The sequence below is a fragment of the Bubalus kerabau genome, chromosome 13 (genome assembly GCF_029407905.1).
Source record: "Bubalus kerabau isolate K-KA32 ecotype Philippines breed swamp buffalo chromosome 13, PCC_UOA_SB_1v2, whole genome shotgun sequence".
NCBI classification, from domain to species: domain Eukaryota; kingdom Metazoa; phylum Chordata; class Mammalia; order Artiodactyla; family Bovidae; genus Bubalus; species Bubalus kerabau.
Genome location: NC_073636.1, coordinates 58,562,824 through 58,581,379, shown reverse-complemented (window position 1 = coordinate 58,581,379; position 18,556 = coordinate 58,562,824). Strand labels below are relative to the sequence as shown.

Genomic DNA, 18,556 nt, shown 5'->3' with positions numbered 1-18,556 from the left:
GGTAGTAGCTGTGTCTGAGTTCCCTGGAGCTATCATGGAAAGAAAATGACAAGCTCTCTAAACATTCAGTTAAGTCCCAATGGGAAAGCCAGAGGGATTCCATGGAGCCCTGAAATAATCCTTTCTTTCTTGCAGCTATAGGTTTTTGACCGTGCTGAAAACCATACCCCAAATTGGTTCTTCCCAGGTGGCACAAGTGTTAAAGAACCTGCCTGCCAATGCAGGAGATATAAGAGACTCATGTTTGATCCGTGGGTTGGGAAGATCCCCTGGAGGAAAGCATGGCAATCCACTCCAGTATTCTTGCCTGGAGAATCCCATGGACAGAGGAGCCTGGCAGGCTACAGTCCATGGGGTCGCAAAGAGTTGAACACAATTGAAGTAACTTAGCATGCACACTTACCCCAAACTTAATTGGTCAGGTTGCAGAATTACAACATAAAGAGAATCCATTGATTTTCCAGAATCTCAAGACGTCCATTCAGATGATTATCTGGCTGAGAGACGACCAGAAGCACAGATGTACACTGACCCGTCGGTAGTGGGCGGCTAGGAACAGATACAGCAGAATTGAATTTCATGAGAAGGAAGTGTGGGAAGGGTTATGGGGATGCCCCCTAGGATGGGCACAATGTGAAGGTGTTCAGTGTCCCTTGTGAATGCCCACCAAGGGCATCAGTGACTCAGTAATAATCCAGTGGACAGGGTGACTCATTCTGGGCCCCTCAGCCATTGCTTACATGCTGAGTTTATTTTAAAGTGCCCATGGAGGCAGGTGTAGAAGCTCTGCATGGGCCCAAGAATATGGACTTACCCCCATCAAGATGACCTGGCCACTGCCTCTGCCTAAAGTGACAGCAGTGGAGGCCAACACCAAAACCCCTCAGTGGGGTGGGGCGTGGCTGGAGCCAATGTTAGAGACCTGCCCGTGTGATCCTTTGTTGTGTAAAGGAACTGAGCAACTGGGGAAGCCCAAATAGAACTTAGAGGCTTAAAAAAATAACTGAAATGAAAAAGTCCTGGAATAGGTTTATCTGCAGCCTCAGGGACAATTACGGACTGAAAGATCTGAAGACATACCCACAATATGGGATACAGAGATGAGAGATGAAGCCCTGACAGAGAGGCAAGGAGACAGGGAGAATGGTGTGAGAAAGTCTAATAAAAGGGTTTTATTTGTAACTCACTACAGTTTTATGTAGGCAATGGCACCCCACTCCAGTACTCTTGCCTGGAAAATCCCATGGGCGGAGGAGCCTGGTGGGCTGCAATCCGTGGGGTTGCAAAGAGTCGGACACGACTGAGTGACTTCACTTTCACTTTTCACTTTCATGCATTGGAGAAGGAAATGGCAACCCACTCCAGCGTTCTTGCCTGGAGAATCCCAGGGACGGGGGAGCCTGGTGGGCTGCTGTCTATGGGGTCGCACAGAGTCAGACACGACTGAAGTGACTTAGCAGCAGCAGCATGTTGTTAATGAACACAATGAAACAAAATTTTCATGAAAATATATAATACACTCTGATATTTTCTGTTCATTTTCTCTCTCAGTGCTGGTAACAACCTACTAAATTGATTTTATAAGTCACCTTTGGGAAACAACCTACAGCTTGAAAAATCTAGGTTGAATAAACTACTAGTCAGATATCTAGGAGAAAAGAGTGAGAGGATGGAGCTAAGGTAACATTTAAAAGAGATAACTATTAGGACTTCTCGGATGATCCAGTGGCTAAGACTGCACGGGAGCAGGGGACCTGGGTTTGATCCCTGGTCAGGGAACTAGGTTTCACATGTGTGCTGTAACTAAGCCCCAATGCAGCCAAATAAATAATTTTTTTTTTAATAAAGAGAGGGTGTTATTTATTGGGGATGGAGTTGCAATATGAAAGAGTTATGGAGATGGATAGTGGTCATGGTTGCACAACAGTGTAAGTGTATTCAATATTATTGAACTGTACACTTAAAATGATTAAGATGGTAAATCATATGTGTATTTTACAACAATTTTTAAAAATTTCAAAATGCTGAGAATTTTCCAGAATGATGAAAGATTCCAGTCAGCAAATTCAGAAACTCTTGAGTATTCAAACAGGATAAATGCTACAGACTAAGCATTTGTATCCTCCCCAAAATTCATATGCCAAAATCCAATTCCTGAATGACAGTATTAGGAGATGGGGTCTTTGGGGGTGATAAGGTCACATGTGGGGAAACCTCATGAATAGGATTAGTGCCCTTATAAAAATGACTCCAGGGAGCAGGAAAACAGCTGACTATGAACCAGAAAGTGGGCTCTCGGCCTGGCATAGAATGTGCTGGTGCTTCAGTCTTGAAATTTCAGGTCCCAGAACTGTGAGAAATAAATGTTGTTATGTAAGCCATCCAGTCTATATGGTACTTTGCTAAAGCAGCTTGAATGAGCTAAGACAAATAAATTAGAAGATACATTGCGATAAAACTGCAGAACCCCAGGACAATGGGAAGAAACAGAACATTTCTGAAGTAATAAAGAGGAGATTGTCATCTGAAACCTCAGCAGTAACAATGGGAGCTGGAAGTCAGTGGTGGCATCCTACAGCTCTGAGAGAAAACTATTGTCCTCTAGTAAACCAGCCAAAATATCTTGCAAGAACAGGAGAAAAATAAAGTCAATTTTAGAAGAACAAAATCCAACAGCATTTGCTCCAACAAACTTACTGAAACAGAATTTAAAGATTCAGGCATAAGGAAAGTGATCCTGATTGTAAATTCTGAGATGCAGGAAGAAAAGATGAGCAAAGAACTGTGTGGTTGAGTCTAAATTAATATTGACTGTATAAAATAACTTAGTAATGGCTCACAGGGTGAAAAAGGAAAAGATTAAACTTAAAATATAGTATAATTAAGGCATATAATTTAGAGGATGGGCTATTAAAAGTACACTTAAGTCCTTTTATTTTCAGGGAGCAAAGTAAAGAGTAATCACTGAAACAGCATAGAGTATATAAGAGGAAGAAAAGTGGAATGAGAAAAAAAATCAGCTCTAAAAATGCAGAAAGGAAAAAGAAAAAAACAAATGTGACCAACAGAAGGCACAAAATAAGATGGTAGAAATATAGCCATATATATCATCAATATAATAAGTATAAATGGACCAAATGCTGTAGTCAAAAGACAAAGATTATCTTTAAAAAAAAATTTTTTTTTAAATTACGAAAAATTTCAAATTGGAAAGTGCGAAGAACATACAAAGAATACCTGTATGTCTGTCATGTAGAGTCAATGTTAGCTATTTGCTATTTTCATTTATATATGACAAGGAAAATATTAATAACACATATTTCAGGTAGTACACACTACATAATGAAGTAAAGTTTAAATGTCAATAATGAGATAATGAGGTAGAGTGTTCACTTTAAAACCAAATGGATATAGGTTCTCAGTAATTTTTAAAAGTGTATTTGTTTGTGTGGGTGGTTATTTATTCAAAGGCTGTCTCATCTATCGCCTCTAGTGAGAAGTAGGAACCAGGTCAGTTTTTCTGATCATTGTATTTCTAAATATTTGTTGCATTTAGCAGTACAAGATTCAGCACACTGCTTGTTACATAGTAAACATTTAAAGTAGAGTAGCTTTTCTTTATTATAATCGATGCTGTTGTTATGTGAAGCGTTCAGCAGAGTGGCACAAAATAAGCAAGCAATAATTGGTAGCTTACTACATTTATATTTATTGCTTACCACACATCACCGTGTCTAACACACATCATTCACTCACAAACATCATGTTTATAAGAATAAATCGTACTTTCATTATTATTCAAAATCTCTAAGTGCCTGGCACATTAGCAAGGAGAAGTGGAAGTTCATTTTTATTAATTATTGACTAAAGCACTTAACACAAAGTCTGCCTCCCATGCGCCCTGCCTAAATACATAAACTTCAGGATGATGGTCCTCAATTCTGGGTGTCCCGTACCCTCCCCTCCCCGGGACTTGCGCGACGCCCCGCCCCCTGCCTCCCGGCAGCCCCGCCCCCACGGCCACCGCCGCGCCTGCGCACTGCTCGGCAGGGGCTCGCGCGCTCTGCTCCCCGCCGTCCCCGAGCGCGCGCCGGGTTAAGGCGGCCGGCTTGCAGCGTGTGTGCGTGCGTGCGTCGGCGCGTCCGTGCGTGCGTGCGTGTCGTACGCTCGCTGGGCACCGCGGCCTCACCCTCGCCCTCCGCCCCTGCGCCTGCACCGCGTAGGCCGTCCCCCCCCCCCCCCCCCGCGCGCAACCCATAGGCGACCCCCGCCCGCGCCCCGGCAGGCCCCCCCTTTCCAAATTTAAAGGGGGCGCAGCATTCACGCGTCCCGCCCCAGGTGACCTCTTAGGGGTCTCCCCGCCCGAGCTGCCCCGCCGCCGAGGAACATGGCGAAGGTGGAGCAGGTCCTGAGCCTCGAGCCGCAGCACGAGCTCAAATTCCGAGGTAAGCCCGGAGGCCCGCCATCTTCGGCCGCGGGCCGGGCCCGCCGCCCCGCGCTCCCTCCCGCGCTCCGGAGGGCCCGGCGGCGCGGCGGTGACGTCGGCCCCCCGGCCGCGGCCCCCGCCCCGCCCCCGTCCGACGGCGAGTCCGCCTGCGCCCCCTCCCCGGCCCCGAGGGTCGAGTGCGGGAGTCCAGGGCCTGCTCCTCCACAGCCTCCCTCGCCTCGCTCTCCAGACCCTCGCACAGTTGCCGCTGTGACCCTTCCTGTCCAGTCTGCGGCCTCCGCCCAGAGTGTGGGCCCCGGCGACCGCCTGTCCCCGGAAGGCTCAGGTCCTAGGTCAGAGGTCGCCTCCCCGGGAGGCCCGCGCCGACCCGCCACCCCGCCCGGGACACCTGCGGCCGCCCCTGTAGCATCACTCCTGGCAGCTCGGCAACTTAGCCCTGCGTGTGAGGACCACTTTACACACTTGTGTACTGTGTCTGCTTCACATTGGGAGGGAAGCTCCATGAGGACAGGACCTGGTCACGTCTCCGTTTTATCCCCCGCACACCTTAGGGCCCTGATAAGTACCTGTGGAGTAAGTGAATGATAGGAACCTCCTTAAAAGTTCCAACGGGACGGGACCCAACTTTTCTTCTCCTGCCTTTCTTGTGCCTGTGTCTCACACCTGTGCAGCCGTGGGATGGGGTTGGGGGAGGGCTGTCAGATCTTCCCCCTCCCCACCCAGAAGAGCCTGGAACTGGAGTCCGAGGAAGCCCAGGGGGCCACCTATATGTTTGTGGCGAGCCCAAGCCCCTTGTAATGTGTGCCTTCATCTTTAGTTATTATTCCCTACTTTTTCCACCAAAGTACAGTGCTAGGGGACAAGAAGGTCTTCATCTGATTTGACCGTTCCTTCTTTCCAAATGTACTGAGTGACTGTGTAGCAGACATTTGATTGGCACTTGAGAGGGGTGAATGGACAAGACAGACAAGACCCTTGCTTTCTTAAAGATTAGCTTCTAGTGAAGGTTGGCAAGCCAGTACTCCAGAGTATTTCAGGAGGGACTAACACAGGTTGGCATGATGCAAGCATGGTTTCCCTTGAACGGCCAGGTCACTGCAGTGTCACCAGCACTTGGCCCAGAGCAGCTCCTCAGTAGATGTTTGTGGCATTGCTTTGCCTGCTGGCTACACACACCCCACTTTAAGGCAGGAGGTAGTGTGAGTAATTTACCCAGAGTCACCCAGTTGGCAAATGGCACATTGGAACCCAGATTCCAGAGCTCACGCTCTTTTAACAGTTATGCTTTCTTGATCTCTGGGCATTCTTCCACTGTGGTGGCTGTCATTTTGCCTCCCAGGTTAACAATCTCAGGTTGTCACATTTGGAAGTGATTCCAAATGTATAAACAGTGGAAGGTTTTCCAGTTCAAACAAACACAGACCACAAAACCGTGACGTGGATTATAATTCCATGGCAGTACTTTAAGGTCAGGCCTTCTAGAGGAGCCAGGCTGAGAGAGGAATCTGGTAACTCAAGTGAATGTGGAAGGTGATGGTTTCAACTTGAGTTGTCTGAAATTCTCTACCTTGGAAGCCTGGCTTAACTCCTCCCAGAAGTTGGCACGTCCATTCTTTGAGTCCACAGGCATTTACCCATTGCCTGCTCCATGTGACAGGTGACAGGAGAAGACGAGTCACATCACATAGATGCTCCCATTCTCCTTCAAGCCCCCACCCCAGAACTTAGCTCTTGGGAAGAGAGCTGACAACAGAATAAGCCAGAACAGTGCCATGATACAAGGCAATCCAGATTGCTCCAAGATCAGCACCCGAAGAACGTGTCATTTGACCTGAGTTCAAAGGTCAGATGGAAGTGGGTGACAGGGAGAAAGGAGTGATGAGTGTGTCAGTTGGAGGAAATTGCAGGTACAGAGGCACAAAGGCTGAGACTATTGGGCTCCTTTGGGATGCCATTAGTATATCTGAATGACTAGGGCACAGAGCCTTTGTTGGAGTCACGAGGCGCTGGCTGGTTGACAAGAGTCCTATCTTCCAAGGCCTTTGTGAACAGACACAGCCTGTGTCCAAATGCAGATTGTGTTGTGTCTCCTCAGCTAGTTCTCCCTGATTAACCCCACCTCTCCCTTCAGCCTTAACCCCACTCTTGAACATACACTCTCCTCAGTTCTTGTCTCAGTTCTTTTACTTAGTGATGTTTGAGCTTAGGCTGGCCACTTTGCTCGCCAAAACCTGGGATTACTCTTTTCTCCATGGGAGTGGTCGTCATATCTACCTTGCTTCCTGTAGAAAGTTTGGTTGAGATTATGGCTGTTCAGCTGCTTCGTAAATGTGCAGTATTGTACAGAGATTGGTTGTATTTTACACAACTGGTTTCATCATTTCAGTTTCTTTACCTGAACGGTGTGGCACAGAGGAGTGATCTCTTAGCCTAGGGTTGGCCAGAGTAATGATGGCCAAAGTTGCTGGATATGTTTGCTGGGGAAGTGATCCAGGAAAAGTCCTGGTATCAGATTGTTGAGGGCTGTTGGCATGTGGCTTCAGAAAAGGCATATGCAGTCTTCAATAAACCACTTTCATGATTTGTTTGTGGGTTTGTTTTAAACTGAGCACTAAAATCATGAAATGAGGTTCAATACCCTGTTTTGCTGTATAGAGAGCATTCATTTCAGGATGAGAACTGGCTCATTTAACTAGTATCTTCCAGATTACTTGGAATGATGATTCTGACTTCAGACAGTTCACGTAGATGAATCAGACTTGTAAGCTAACTTTACATAAGAAGATATAATTTAAATGTCTGTCATCTAGAGGAAAAAAACTAATCATCTTTTAAGCATAGCCTAAGATGGTATATGGTTGTATATGTTGGATTATTTTTCATCTTGGACATTTTGTGTGATTATGTTGAAGTTAAGATCTATGTTACAGAAGAAAAGAGGACACAGCCTTACAGGACCTTGTTCAGTCTTAAAGAAAGTGCTGAGCTGCTTTGTGGTTAAGTGTCAGAAGGAGAAGGCCTCCTGGCCTCCCAAAAGAAGTGCAATGCTGTGATACTCGGCATGGTGGAATAGTAGGATCTCTTTGGATTGGAGTCACCCTTCTGAAAGAGTTAAAGGCTTTTAAAACCTGAGAAAAGTGTGCTTTGCATTGTTACTCTTTTCTGTTGTTCTTCCTTCAAGGCCAAATCCTTTACTTTCTCTCTCTGAGGTTCCAGTTGTTGCCCAGCTCAATGAGAGTTTTGTGAAAGAGTCAACTTTTAGGGTATTTCGTATCTCTTTTCTTTCTCCTCTCCCTCCCCTTCCATTGATTCCATCCACAGTTAAGTAGTATGCTGTATATTTTCTTGGTCATTGCCCAGGACTCTTCCTCTTTCTTCACACCCTAGTGTCCTCCTCCATCTCATGATACTGTCACATGAGAATGGTCTGTTAACTGTCCTCAGGAACTGGTTAGTTAAGGTTTAAATCCACGGTGGACCCATTTACCTTTGCTTGATTCTGCGACTGAACCAGTGACCTTCAGGAAACCTCAGGTAGTCCTGTTGTTGGTCAGTATGTATCCACTGGATTGTTGTGGTTGATTACCACTTTGTGGAGGAAAGAGGAGCTTGGGTCAGTGGGTTAGGGACCTCTCTTTGTCTGAGGAAAGTGCTTAGAATCTTTAGTTTCACCCTCTTTAGTTAACTTGTAGCTGAAGATTGTTTAGGAAGCTAAAAAAATAGAAAACCTTGTGGATATAGTCTGTTGCATGCAGTAATTATCTTTCAGATGCTAATTACAGCATTAATTCTTTAGTTTTAGCATAGCCCTGATTTCCTTAACATTTCATGATCACATAGAGCAGACTGTGTTTTACAGCACAACAAAATGTCAGCAGTGTGCTTGAGATTCTTTATGGTTGTGGTTTAAATCCATCCTGAATAGATTATGTTCGTTTATTTAATTATTAACCAGCTTGCTCATCAGAAGCAAGTGGCATTAAACTTACCAACCTTTAGTCAAACTTAAGTCTTCATAGATTGTGTTATTAATTCCTAAATTTTTGTTCCTGGGAGAAAAATGTGAATTAGACGTTAACTTATTTTTACTCACTTACTCTTTTCTTTACAGTTAACTCCTTGAGGAAAAAATGGATAGTTGTTGGCTGTGTGCTTGTATTTGGAAAATGGTGATAGTTCCTTGTTGTGTGTGCTTGCAATGTGAACACGGTTATCTTGATAATTACCTGGTAGGTCTGCATGCAAGTGTGGATTTGTTAAAATAATTAGTCTGAATTGATGCTTATTAAAGAAATGAACTCTTAAACATTATTAACACTGTCTTTTATTTATTAAAATTATATAGCATCTTTCCTTCCAGTGCTGAAGGCAAAATATGAGAACTTTGACCCAGCAATATTACCACTAAGTAGCTGGAAATTAGGGGAGGAATCAGGGGAATAAACTATATTGGTTATGCTCACACATGGCCCTTAGGCTTGATTTTTAGAACCTGAAACTTGAGTTTTTACATAAGGAATTATTTCCAAGACTGCTTCATAGATCTCCCATTTGTGTTTGAAGAATTTGCCATCTGAAGGATGACCATGATTTGAAACAAATGAGCACAGCTTTCAGCACAAGAAAGACGAACAAAAAGAGTGCTGAGTTCCATTAGTCAAGACAAGGTTGCCATCGAATGTCTTTAGTAAAATAAAAGCCTTCTGCACAGTTATTTTGCACTGGGATTGTTTTAAAAACAAAGTTGTGTTATGGTTTGCGGGCTTGTGCCCTCATTTTCTGTCATTTTAGGCTCCTCTCAGGCTGTCATCAGCATAGCATATCCAGGATTGCTTTGGCCCTTGCCTGCTGGATGGGCTCATTCTTTGAAGTTTTTACCTGACAGACTTAGGCTGTTGGCTTTCCAAAAACATGAGTTGTTTAAAGAGCTTCATTATGCAAGAAAAATTACTGAACTCAACAGTCAATTTAAGATTATTTTTTAAAATGCCAGTGTGTCAAAATAGTATCTCTAGAATATCTGAATATCTGTTTTTCAAAATGTTAAACTGTTGTTTTAACAAAAACTATTGATGTCTAGAAACAATGCTGTAATGTGTTTTTGGATCCCCCCTCTCCCCCCGGCCCCCCTGCCCCTGGCGTGGGGAAAAAAAAATCCTTGAGACAATGGCATCATCCCATGGGAAAAAATCTTGTAGTGCTTTCTTTTAATAATATTTTAGCATTGATGGCACAAAACTCTAAAGGTATAGAAATACTTTCCTAGAGGTTTCCTTCATCCTTTCAGAGGGGTTATTATTACCTTCTGACTAGTAGGTTAGCATTTCTTTTCATCTGTCAAGTATTGTCTTCAATCAGGCTTCTTCTGGTTGTGTGTGTGTGTGTGCCTGTGCGTTTGTGCACAGGCCCATGTGGGCACACCTTCACACAGATAACTGATGTGCTTGAATTAGTATACAGTTGGCATTTCAATGAGGTCCTTCAGCCTTAACCTGTCTGGGAGGGGCTTGGAAAATATATGTTTTGGAGGAGACTGAGGTTGAAGCTGCTGTGTGTTTTGGATTGTGCTTTTTGTGTGTGTGTTAGTCGCTCAGTCGTTTCTGACTCTTTGTCCGATCCCATGGACTGTAGCCCACCAGGCTCCTCCTGTCCATGGTGTTCTCCAGGCAAGAATACTGCAGTGGGTAGCAATTCCCTTCTCCAGGGGAACTTCCTCACTCAGGGTTTGAACCCAGGTCTCCTGCATTGCAGGCAGATTCTTTGCCATCTGAACCGCTTTAAGACAGTATAATGGCCCCCTGGGCCATTTATCTAGGTTTGAATTGCTTATAACCTTTAGGAACCAAGTTCCTTGGGCTGTCTTTAAAAGATGCTCAGAGAGTGGAGAGGAGCAGAAAACTGACTGAGCTCAGAACAGAGGGCATATTTGTAAGGGGCTAAGTGCTAGACTAACACCACCACTCCCCCGCAGTTACTTGGGTCCGGAATTTAAAGCAATGGCCATAGTGATGCTTCCATCCATTACGCAATATGAGAGGAAAGGGAAGGGAAGAATGAATGTTTCTAGAAGAGAAATGGTTGATTTCCAGAAGGTGGTCCACAAAGCCTGGGGACAGTGGTAGAGGCTTTAGGTTCTTTATCTTGTTGTTTAATCTGTAGCACAGTTCTGTGATATGAGTTACTCAGTGGTCAGGAGGCCTGTCCCTGGATGGGGCCACTGGGTAAAAAGTGGTGCAGGGATTTAGCCCAGGTGTGTAGCGGCAAAGCCCATTGCTTTCACATCATCTCTGGAAGGAACTCGTGAACAGGGTGGGGGAGGAAGGCAGAGAATTTTTAACCATTACGGATGTCTTAGTAGCTGTCAGGATAATTTCTTAAGAATATTAGATAATTAAAAGTTACTATTTGTGGAATTTTTAGGAGGGATTTCTTTCTTCTTTTAAAAAGTCCATACAGATGACTCCAAAGCATTCTTTGATTTACCTTGTGAATTTTCTTGTTTTCTTTTTTGTAACAGAAACCATTGGTGTTTAATGATTCTGTATGTTTAGAACACACTAACTTTCAAGTAATCTGCAAATCTGCTCTGGAGTCTTTGGAAGATAGGGTGAAACTTGTGTGAGGTAGAGATATCACAGGTTTTTGCAGATCTGTAAAGTGGGAATTTAGAGTTCAAAAGGGTGTTTATTAGGAATAGGAATGTCACTGGAGGGGGAGGTGGCAACCCACTCTGGTATTCTTGCTTGGGAAATCCCATGGATAAAGGAGCCTGGCAGGCTGCAGTCCACGGAGTTGCAAAAGAGTCGGACACAACTTAATGACTAAACAACATAAAGATTTATGTTTTACTATACATAATAATATATGTGATATTATGCACATAATAAAAAAAGATAAGAATGTCTGAAATGTGACCTTCATTGGTGCTACTGCAAAGCTTACAGGTGGGGCTGAGATGACTAGCGATTTCTCAAACGCTGCAAGAGACTGACTCACAGTGAATATTAGAAGGTGCTCTTCCATTCTGTAGGGGGTGTGCTTTGGGAAGTCTTCCTTCCCTGAATGATGACAGCCACTCGTAGGAATCATGAGATATGCAGGGGTGTGGTGATTGTGTGCATAGTAGACGATTGTCCAGTTGGGAATGTTTGGAGTTTCTTTTTCCACAGCTCAGGCTTTGAGGTGTTCTTCACTGACAGAGGAGCCCCTCTTGTCTGATGGAATATAACGTGGTTGTGATTCGGGGCTGGTCTGGTTGCCACATTCCAAAAGCTTCCTGTGGCCAGGCCCTGGGGTGGGGGCTGGAGAGGAGTCCTGGCCCTAAAATGTCCAGGCTTCTACAAGTAAGTGCTCAGTTATTCTTAAAACAGGACTAGAAAGTAAGATAGTTAGGATTCTCAGGTTCGTAACATGAATTAGATGTGGATTTGAACCAAGATCTGTCTGACTGCAGAGCCCCTGTTTATCATTCCATTGACTGTGTTGCTCCTCTTAAAAAGTGAGTGGGAGTGTGGCTCAGGAGGAAGGCCCAGGACTTTGTTATTTATTACGTTGCTAGGAAGATGAAAGGAGGACTGGAAATAGGACCCGGGGAATGGAGAAAGAGCCTGAAAGACACATGAAATATAAAAATGAAGGAAAAGCGCTTAATTGTCATTGTAATCTAGTAATGGCTTCCTTGTCACTGCTTCCATGAAGCAGACTCCAGTGTTGTTCTGGAGTGTTAGAGTGACTGACTTAAAAAAAGTAATTGTACTAATTCTGTTTCCCCTAAGAACTTTTCATCCTAACTCAGTGACTTCTGATTGTGTCATTTTTATATTAATGTTGAAAATTACGTGCTGATATTATCACATACCTTCCCTTCTACCTCACTCCTCACATGTCCTCTGTTGCCTCAGTGCTTGTCATCACAAACAATGCAGGCTGATTGGGTACTGTTTTGCCTTTTAGTCACATCACTCAACATTTATAGTATAATGGGGAAAGGGGAAGGAAAGGAAGGGTACCTAGGTCAGTTTTCTGTGCTTCTCCACTGTCTGAGCACTCTCCAGCCTTTAGAGTCCTAAATGTTCCAAGCCCCATCACCAGCACTTCAGATCTAGGAAAACAGCCAGGATTATCATCCTCTGCGTTTCAGAGATGAGAGGAACTGGACTGGCACTTGGCGGAATGCAGAACTTGCTTGTGTGCTTGTATTACAAAGGGCGGCTTGTGCTCCTGCCCCCGCTGTCCATCCCCAGCCAGCTTTGATCCCCTCTCCTGTTGGATGAGGAAGCTTGACCCCAAGGCCGCTTGGAGTTCCTTCCAGCTCCAGTCTTGAGAACATGCTATTAAAATTTGTTTTAGTTGAAGAAGAAAGATGGAAAGCCCCCTGAGGGCAGAAACTGGGGTTTGTATTTCTCTTAGTACCGACCAGTGCTTTGCACTAGTGGGGTGTCAGATCTTTAATTAATGAGCCTTCTTGTTCCTGTTGAAAAGCTCACTGTATTTGAGTAACTTTTCCTGAGTATTCTTGGATATTCTTATCCAGCTCCAGTGTTTTCTGCATCACCTCAAACTGTACAAACCGGGTACCCTGTGCACGTTTTATGGCATCTGCTACTTGTGCTTTATTTATGATGGCTTTGTCTTCCATGCTGTAGACTGCAGGCCCCTATAGGTTTTGTTTCTGTAGTTTTCCCTGGTAGTAACTATAGGATATGTTCTTGTCTTCTGCATAGTAACGCCAAAGAAGGGATATAGCCCTGGACCAGGTCATCTTTTCAGTGTTTGGCTTGACCATTTGAAATAGACGCATACATAAAGAATAAAAAGAAGGATTTGCTGAAAAACCAAAGGTTTGTCCTTGTGGAGGCTTATTTGAATTCTCATTCTCTTGGTTGAATTGATTTGTTGGCATATTAATGTATCTTGATGGACTGCTCTGAAAATCCAAAGTCGTGCTTTTTGACCTTTTACAAGTCAGACACTGCTTTACTAATTGAACGAAGCAAAGTCCTGAATCACTCCTTGGAGAGTCCAGTCATTCAGAACTTCTCATGGAGTTTTGGGCACAGGGGGGTGACAGTTTACAGTGCCTGCCTGGTTAACCTCTCGTCTTGCCCAGAGAATGACGGAAGTGGAAAAGACGGGAGAGGTCATCTGGAGCAGTCCAGAGAAAACTCAGTCAGTTTACCTGGGTCTCTTTATTTTATTCTTTAAAAAAAAATTTTTTTTTAAATGAATTATGCCTTCAGTGCCCTTCACAATAAGATTATTTTATTTTATTTTTTTTTCTTTTACGTGCCTAACTCTAGGCATACATGCCCAACTTTGGCAATTAGTCCTCTTCAGTAAACATCTGAATATTTCCCTGTCCACTTTCAGACAGGAGTTAACTGTGTTCTCAGGTTCTCAGGTGGGCTTGCTCTCCTCGTTCCTTCCTTCCAGGAGGAGCGTATGTGCTAGCAAGCTTCACTCCTGAGTCGTCACCTGGGCACTTCACTGCCTCGTTACTACATCTGTTATTTTATTTTATTATTTACCTCACGTGTACAGTACTCTTTGGAGCATTTGGCCTCTGTGATGGCGCGGGACTCGAAGCTCTTCCCTTCACCTCCTCACGCACCACCTTTTGGCTTTCTCCCCCTCCTCTGGCCGTTTCCGCCTGCTCCTTAAGGAGCCCTGAGGATGGTGCTGAGGGGTGCAGGTTTTCCAGCCCCGGCTCTTGTTCCTCTTCTCTCCTCCTCTCAGCGCCCCACCCAGTCTCCCTGTCTCTTCTGCCAGTTCCTTTGGCTTCTTGCAGCGTTTAGAGTGATCCTAGGGCTGACCCAAGCTCCGACGTGGGCTGCAGGTACTTTACGTGCCGCACGCCCCAAAATGTCTTCTTCCCCACTCCCTTTTCCTTTTTCCTTTGGACCTCCTTTTCTGACACGTACCTCCCTGAGTGGTATCCACATGCACACAGTCGAGCAGCTCACACTCTGAACCCGGTATTCAGGTCTGTCCTTTCCTTCTTGTCCCCTCCGTGACTGCCTCCTTTTCCCGTGGATGACTGTAATTGTTTCTTACCTGGTCTTCCTGTCCTTAGGCTTGTCTCCATACTGATGGCACTTTCAAATGGGCCAATCTTAGCTTCTCTGTTGCTTTCTTAAAAATCTTAAATTTTTGTACGCCCATTGCCAAAAGAATAAAATTTGCATTCTCTAACAACGCCTGGGAAATCGTTTGTGCCCATTTGTGCCCTTGATCTCCCCGGCACCACCTGCCTCGTGCCTGCGCTCTGGCCTTTGCTTCCCCCAGTCCCGGAGCTCCTGCGTTCGCCTCTCCGCCTGTCCCACTGCTCCCTCCTCCGCATCTTTGCGGTCGTTTTCCTGACACTGTCCACATACACCATGCCTGTGCCCCTGCACAGTCAGCTGTGTTTGGTTACTTGCTTTCCTTCCCCACTAACCAGCAATGCCTTTGCCCTCCTGGACGGTTTTCTTTACCCCTGATCCCAGTGCTCAGCATGATGCACAGCGCTTGGCACATTCCAGGGAGTCAATGTCCAGGTCTGAGAGTGTCGAGAAAGGTAAAGAGGGAAAAAAAAAAAGACCAGCTTTCTGTGGAAAGGGATGGTGGAACCCATCAACAAGGCTGCTGTGTGCAGCTGACATTGAGTATTAAGATATTCTACCTAGGGTTGGTCACTTCTTTCTCTTCTACAAACATATGTTCCCACCATCCTCCCCTCCTGTTTCAGGGACTCAACACCACCTCTCACGCAGTGTGCTTCTCTCCATCCCTTTTCCATCCCTGTGGTGTCTCGCTCCATTAGTCAGCCTCCTCCTGGTGCCTCAGATTTCTGTTCTGCTTGATGCTTTCTCAGTGCCTACAAACATACTTAAGTTTCTCCTTCCTGAAAAGAAACTACCTTTCTCCAGATCTTCCCCTGCTTAAGCAAATGCCCAGTCTTACATCACAACTAAATTTTTGGAAGCAGTGAATTTCAATGAGTGGTTTACATCTAGTTTCCTTTCAGTTCTCATACCTTATGTTCCACTGAAGCCCTTCTCAATTCACCCATTTTCTCTTTGTGACTTTAACCTTTGACTTTTCTGGTGAACTCCCTAGCCCTTGATCATGGTTACTGGATGTTGACATTTCCCAAGCTTCTGTTCTCCATCTTCTCCATTTAAGCACTCTTTGTATGTTATCTCATTCACAGTCCTTTCAACTCTCACCGCTACACAGAAAACTTCCAAGTCTGTATCTCCAAGCATATCTTGGTCTCGAGGCTTTCTGCCTGCTGGACATTCCTGCCTGTTGGTTGTCATGAAAGTACATCAGGACTCACTGTATTCCACGCTGTGTTCCTGACTTACGCTCTCAAATGTGCCTTCCCTATCTTGGGAGTGGCCCCTGAACCCACGTGGGTAAGCCAGGAATCCTAAACCCGTCTTTCACTGCCCCCTCTTCCCATCCCACTCGCATCTTGTCAATCACTGTCTTCAGCAGTGTCTCCTGTACCCCTTTGCTTCTGCTTCTCCCCACTGCCATATCCTGAGTGCAGGATTATTGCCCCATGTGCCCCCTCTGGCTCTAATATACTCTCTCCTTCCCTGACCCTTCAGGCCACCCTGCGTACACTTGTTAGAGTTATTTTTCTAAACTTGAAAACGTTTGTTGGCTCCCTCAACCCTACAGGTTAGTGTTCAGAATTCTTAGGCCAGCATCACAGGCTTTCAAATTGGGCCATGCTTTTTTTTATTTTTAAAACAGTCGCAGCTTTTATTCTCCATTTTAAACACCTGAAATCTTCAAACACTCAGACGCACACAGACTTGTGTGAGTACGTCTCTTCTTACATCTGGGTTCCCCCGGAGGCTGGCAGAGGCAGTGGATACTGTTTAGAGCCCGTGAAGAGAAGAGGAAGCCCATTTTCCTTCATCGTACCTGCATTCCTAGAGTCACTTTTAATTTTCTTCCTTTCATTTTCTCCTGTAGAGCTCACTGCCAGACTTGTATAGGTATGAGGTTTTACAGCTTATTTTTAAACTATAAGGTGTTAAAAAGCATAGCAGATGTGATCGCCCCTTGCCCCATTTCTCCTTTCACTCCCTCCGCTCAGACCCCTCCTGTTGTAGCCACGTGGCCTCCTTTTCCAAGGCCCCCTTGTGCTTTGATCACCCCACACCGTGCTCACACCAACACTTTTCCTTCAACTCAGAAAGTGTGTTCCTTCATCTTTTCAAACTCTGGGATTTCCCCTCAGTGTTCAGCTCCCCGCCCCCGCACCCTCCTGTGTTTATACAACACTTTACGTGTTAACTTCCACATGGTGTTCTGTGCAGTGAGAGGTCGAGTACCACACAGCAGTTGAGAGTGTGAATTCTGGGGCCAGACTGCCTGGATGTGACTGCTGGATCTACCACCTGAAAATCGAGGATAAAATATTTAATGTCTCCATGCCTCAAATTCTTCACTTCTGGGTATGTTAGAAGGATTAAGTGAGTTGATGCATATAAAGTGCTTAGAATAGACCCGTTAAGTGTTAACTAACATCACTATTGTTTGATAATTTTGTTTTCAAGATAGATCATTCCAGAGCCTCAGTCCCAGAGATTCTTGTTCTTTAGTTCTGGCTGGGTCCTGGGACGGCTGTCCAAGTGTATTGACCCTGTCTCTTCAGGGTTCTGGGCAGGAGAGCAGTGTCGTCTCTGAGCTTGAGGACCTAGCACAGTACCTGGACTGTGCCGTCATCAGTTACTCATTGAATGCCTGCGCTGTGCTGAATATTGTTCTGGATGCTTGAGAGACTGAGATGAAAGAACTGACAAGACCTTTGCCTTATGGAGCTCATCTTCTAGTGGGGGAGAAGGGCACTAAATAAGAGATGGGAAATATGTAGAATATGCTTTGAGATAATGGTAGGTGCTAAATGGGGTTGAGAGGATGGTGGATGAAGTTTAAAGGGGTTTGGAAGTGGGTTCTGTTATAAAGAGGGCAATCGGAGAAGGCCAAGTTTCTGAGAAGGCAATACAGTATTGGAACTGAGACCTGTGTAAAATGAGTGTGCAATCTATGCACACATTTTGGGGGAAGAACATTCAAGAGAGAGGAAAGGACAAGTGCAAGGCCCTAGGGTGGCGATAAGCTTGGTGTGTTCAAGGAGCAGCAGAGACATTATGCCTGCAGAGGAGCGGTGGGCTCAGAGAGGAAGGAGGCACCTTCCCGGTAGACAGGCCATGGGAGGGACTTTGGATTTTGTTCTGAGCTGGAAAACCAGGGAAGATTCTAAGGAAGAGTCTTTAAGACCATGGCTGATGTGGGGAAAGTAGGCTATTTAGATGTGTGGTTGATGTGTGTGGAAGCCATGAGGCTGCTACACTTACCCATTATCCATCCACCCATCCACCCTCCACACAGTTATCCAATAATCTGTCCACCCATACATCATCCATAAGTTGTCCCTAACCCAGGCCAACAGACTGTGGCTTGGACCAGCATGGTGGCAATGAAGAGGATGGGATGAGAAGTGCTCAGATTCCAAATCTCTTTTGAAGGTAGAGCTGGCTGAAGGATTAAATGTGGAATGGGAGGGGAAGTAAGGTAACTGCTTTTGGCCCAAGCTTTTTGGTGAATGGCGGTTTCTTTTTCCTGAGATGGGAAGCAGTGTATTTGGGTGAGGGGAATTGGGCTCTGCTGCTTGGCCATGATAAACTTAAGATGCTTATTACAGCCACAAGTGGACACCAGAGGAGAGTGGTCAGGATATAAATTTGGTCATCATCAGCTTATTGTTAGAACACAGTATAGGAAGGAATAATTTTTTCCAACTGAGAGATTAGGTAAGCCTTTTCAAAAGAGAACGCATTTGAGCAAAACTTTGGAGAATGAATATGATTTCCAAAGGCAGAGAAGGAGGAAAATAGAAGATATTTTTCATCCAAGTCTCATAGCCTTTTTCCCTGGCCTCTTGTTGAATTTGTTTAAGAAGCTGCTGACCTGGTTGATAATCTCTTTTCACTGGTGTAGCCACTTAGATTCTCTTTTGAAAAGGAAACCAAAGCAGATTACATACTAACTTATAAACCGAATTCTGCTATTTCTCATTGTTCACAAATTGAAAATTCACGTTGGACC

General features: G+C 44.9%; 1 protein-coding gene across 1 annotated transcript in view; it reads left to right on the top strand.

The window, feature by feature from the left end:
* The first annotated feature begins 4,232 nt into the window (after positions 1-4,232).
* Positions 4,233-18,556, top strand: part of VAPB (VAMP associated protein B and C) — a 47,086-nt gene continuing 32,762 nt past the window's right edge. The window contains exon 1 of the mRNA XM_055544615.1: positions 4,233-4,445. Coding sequence (XP_055400590.1) covers positions 4,388-4,445 — 58 coding nt within the window. The 5' untranslated portion in view covers positions 4,233-4,387. The remainder of the gene's footprint in view (positions 4,446-18,556) is intronic.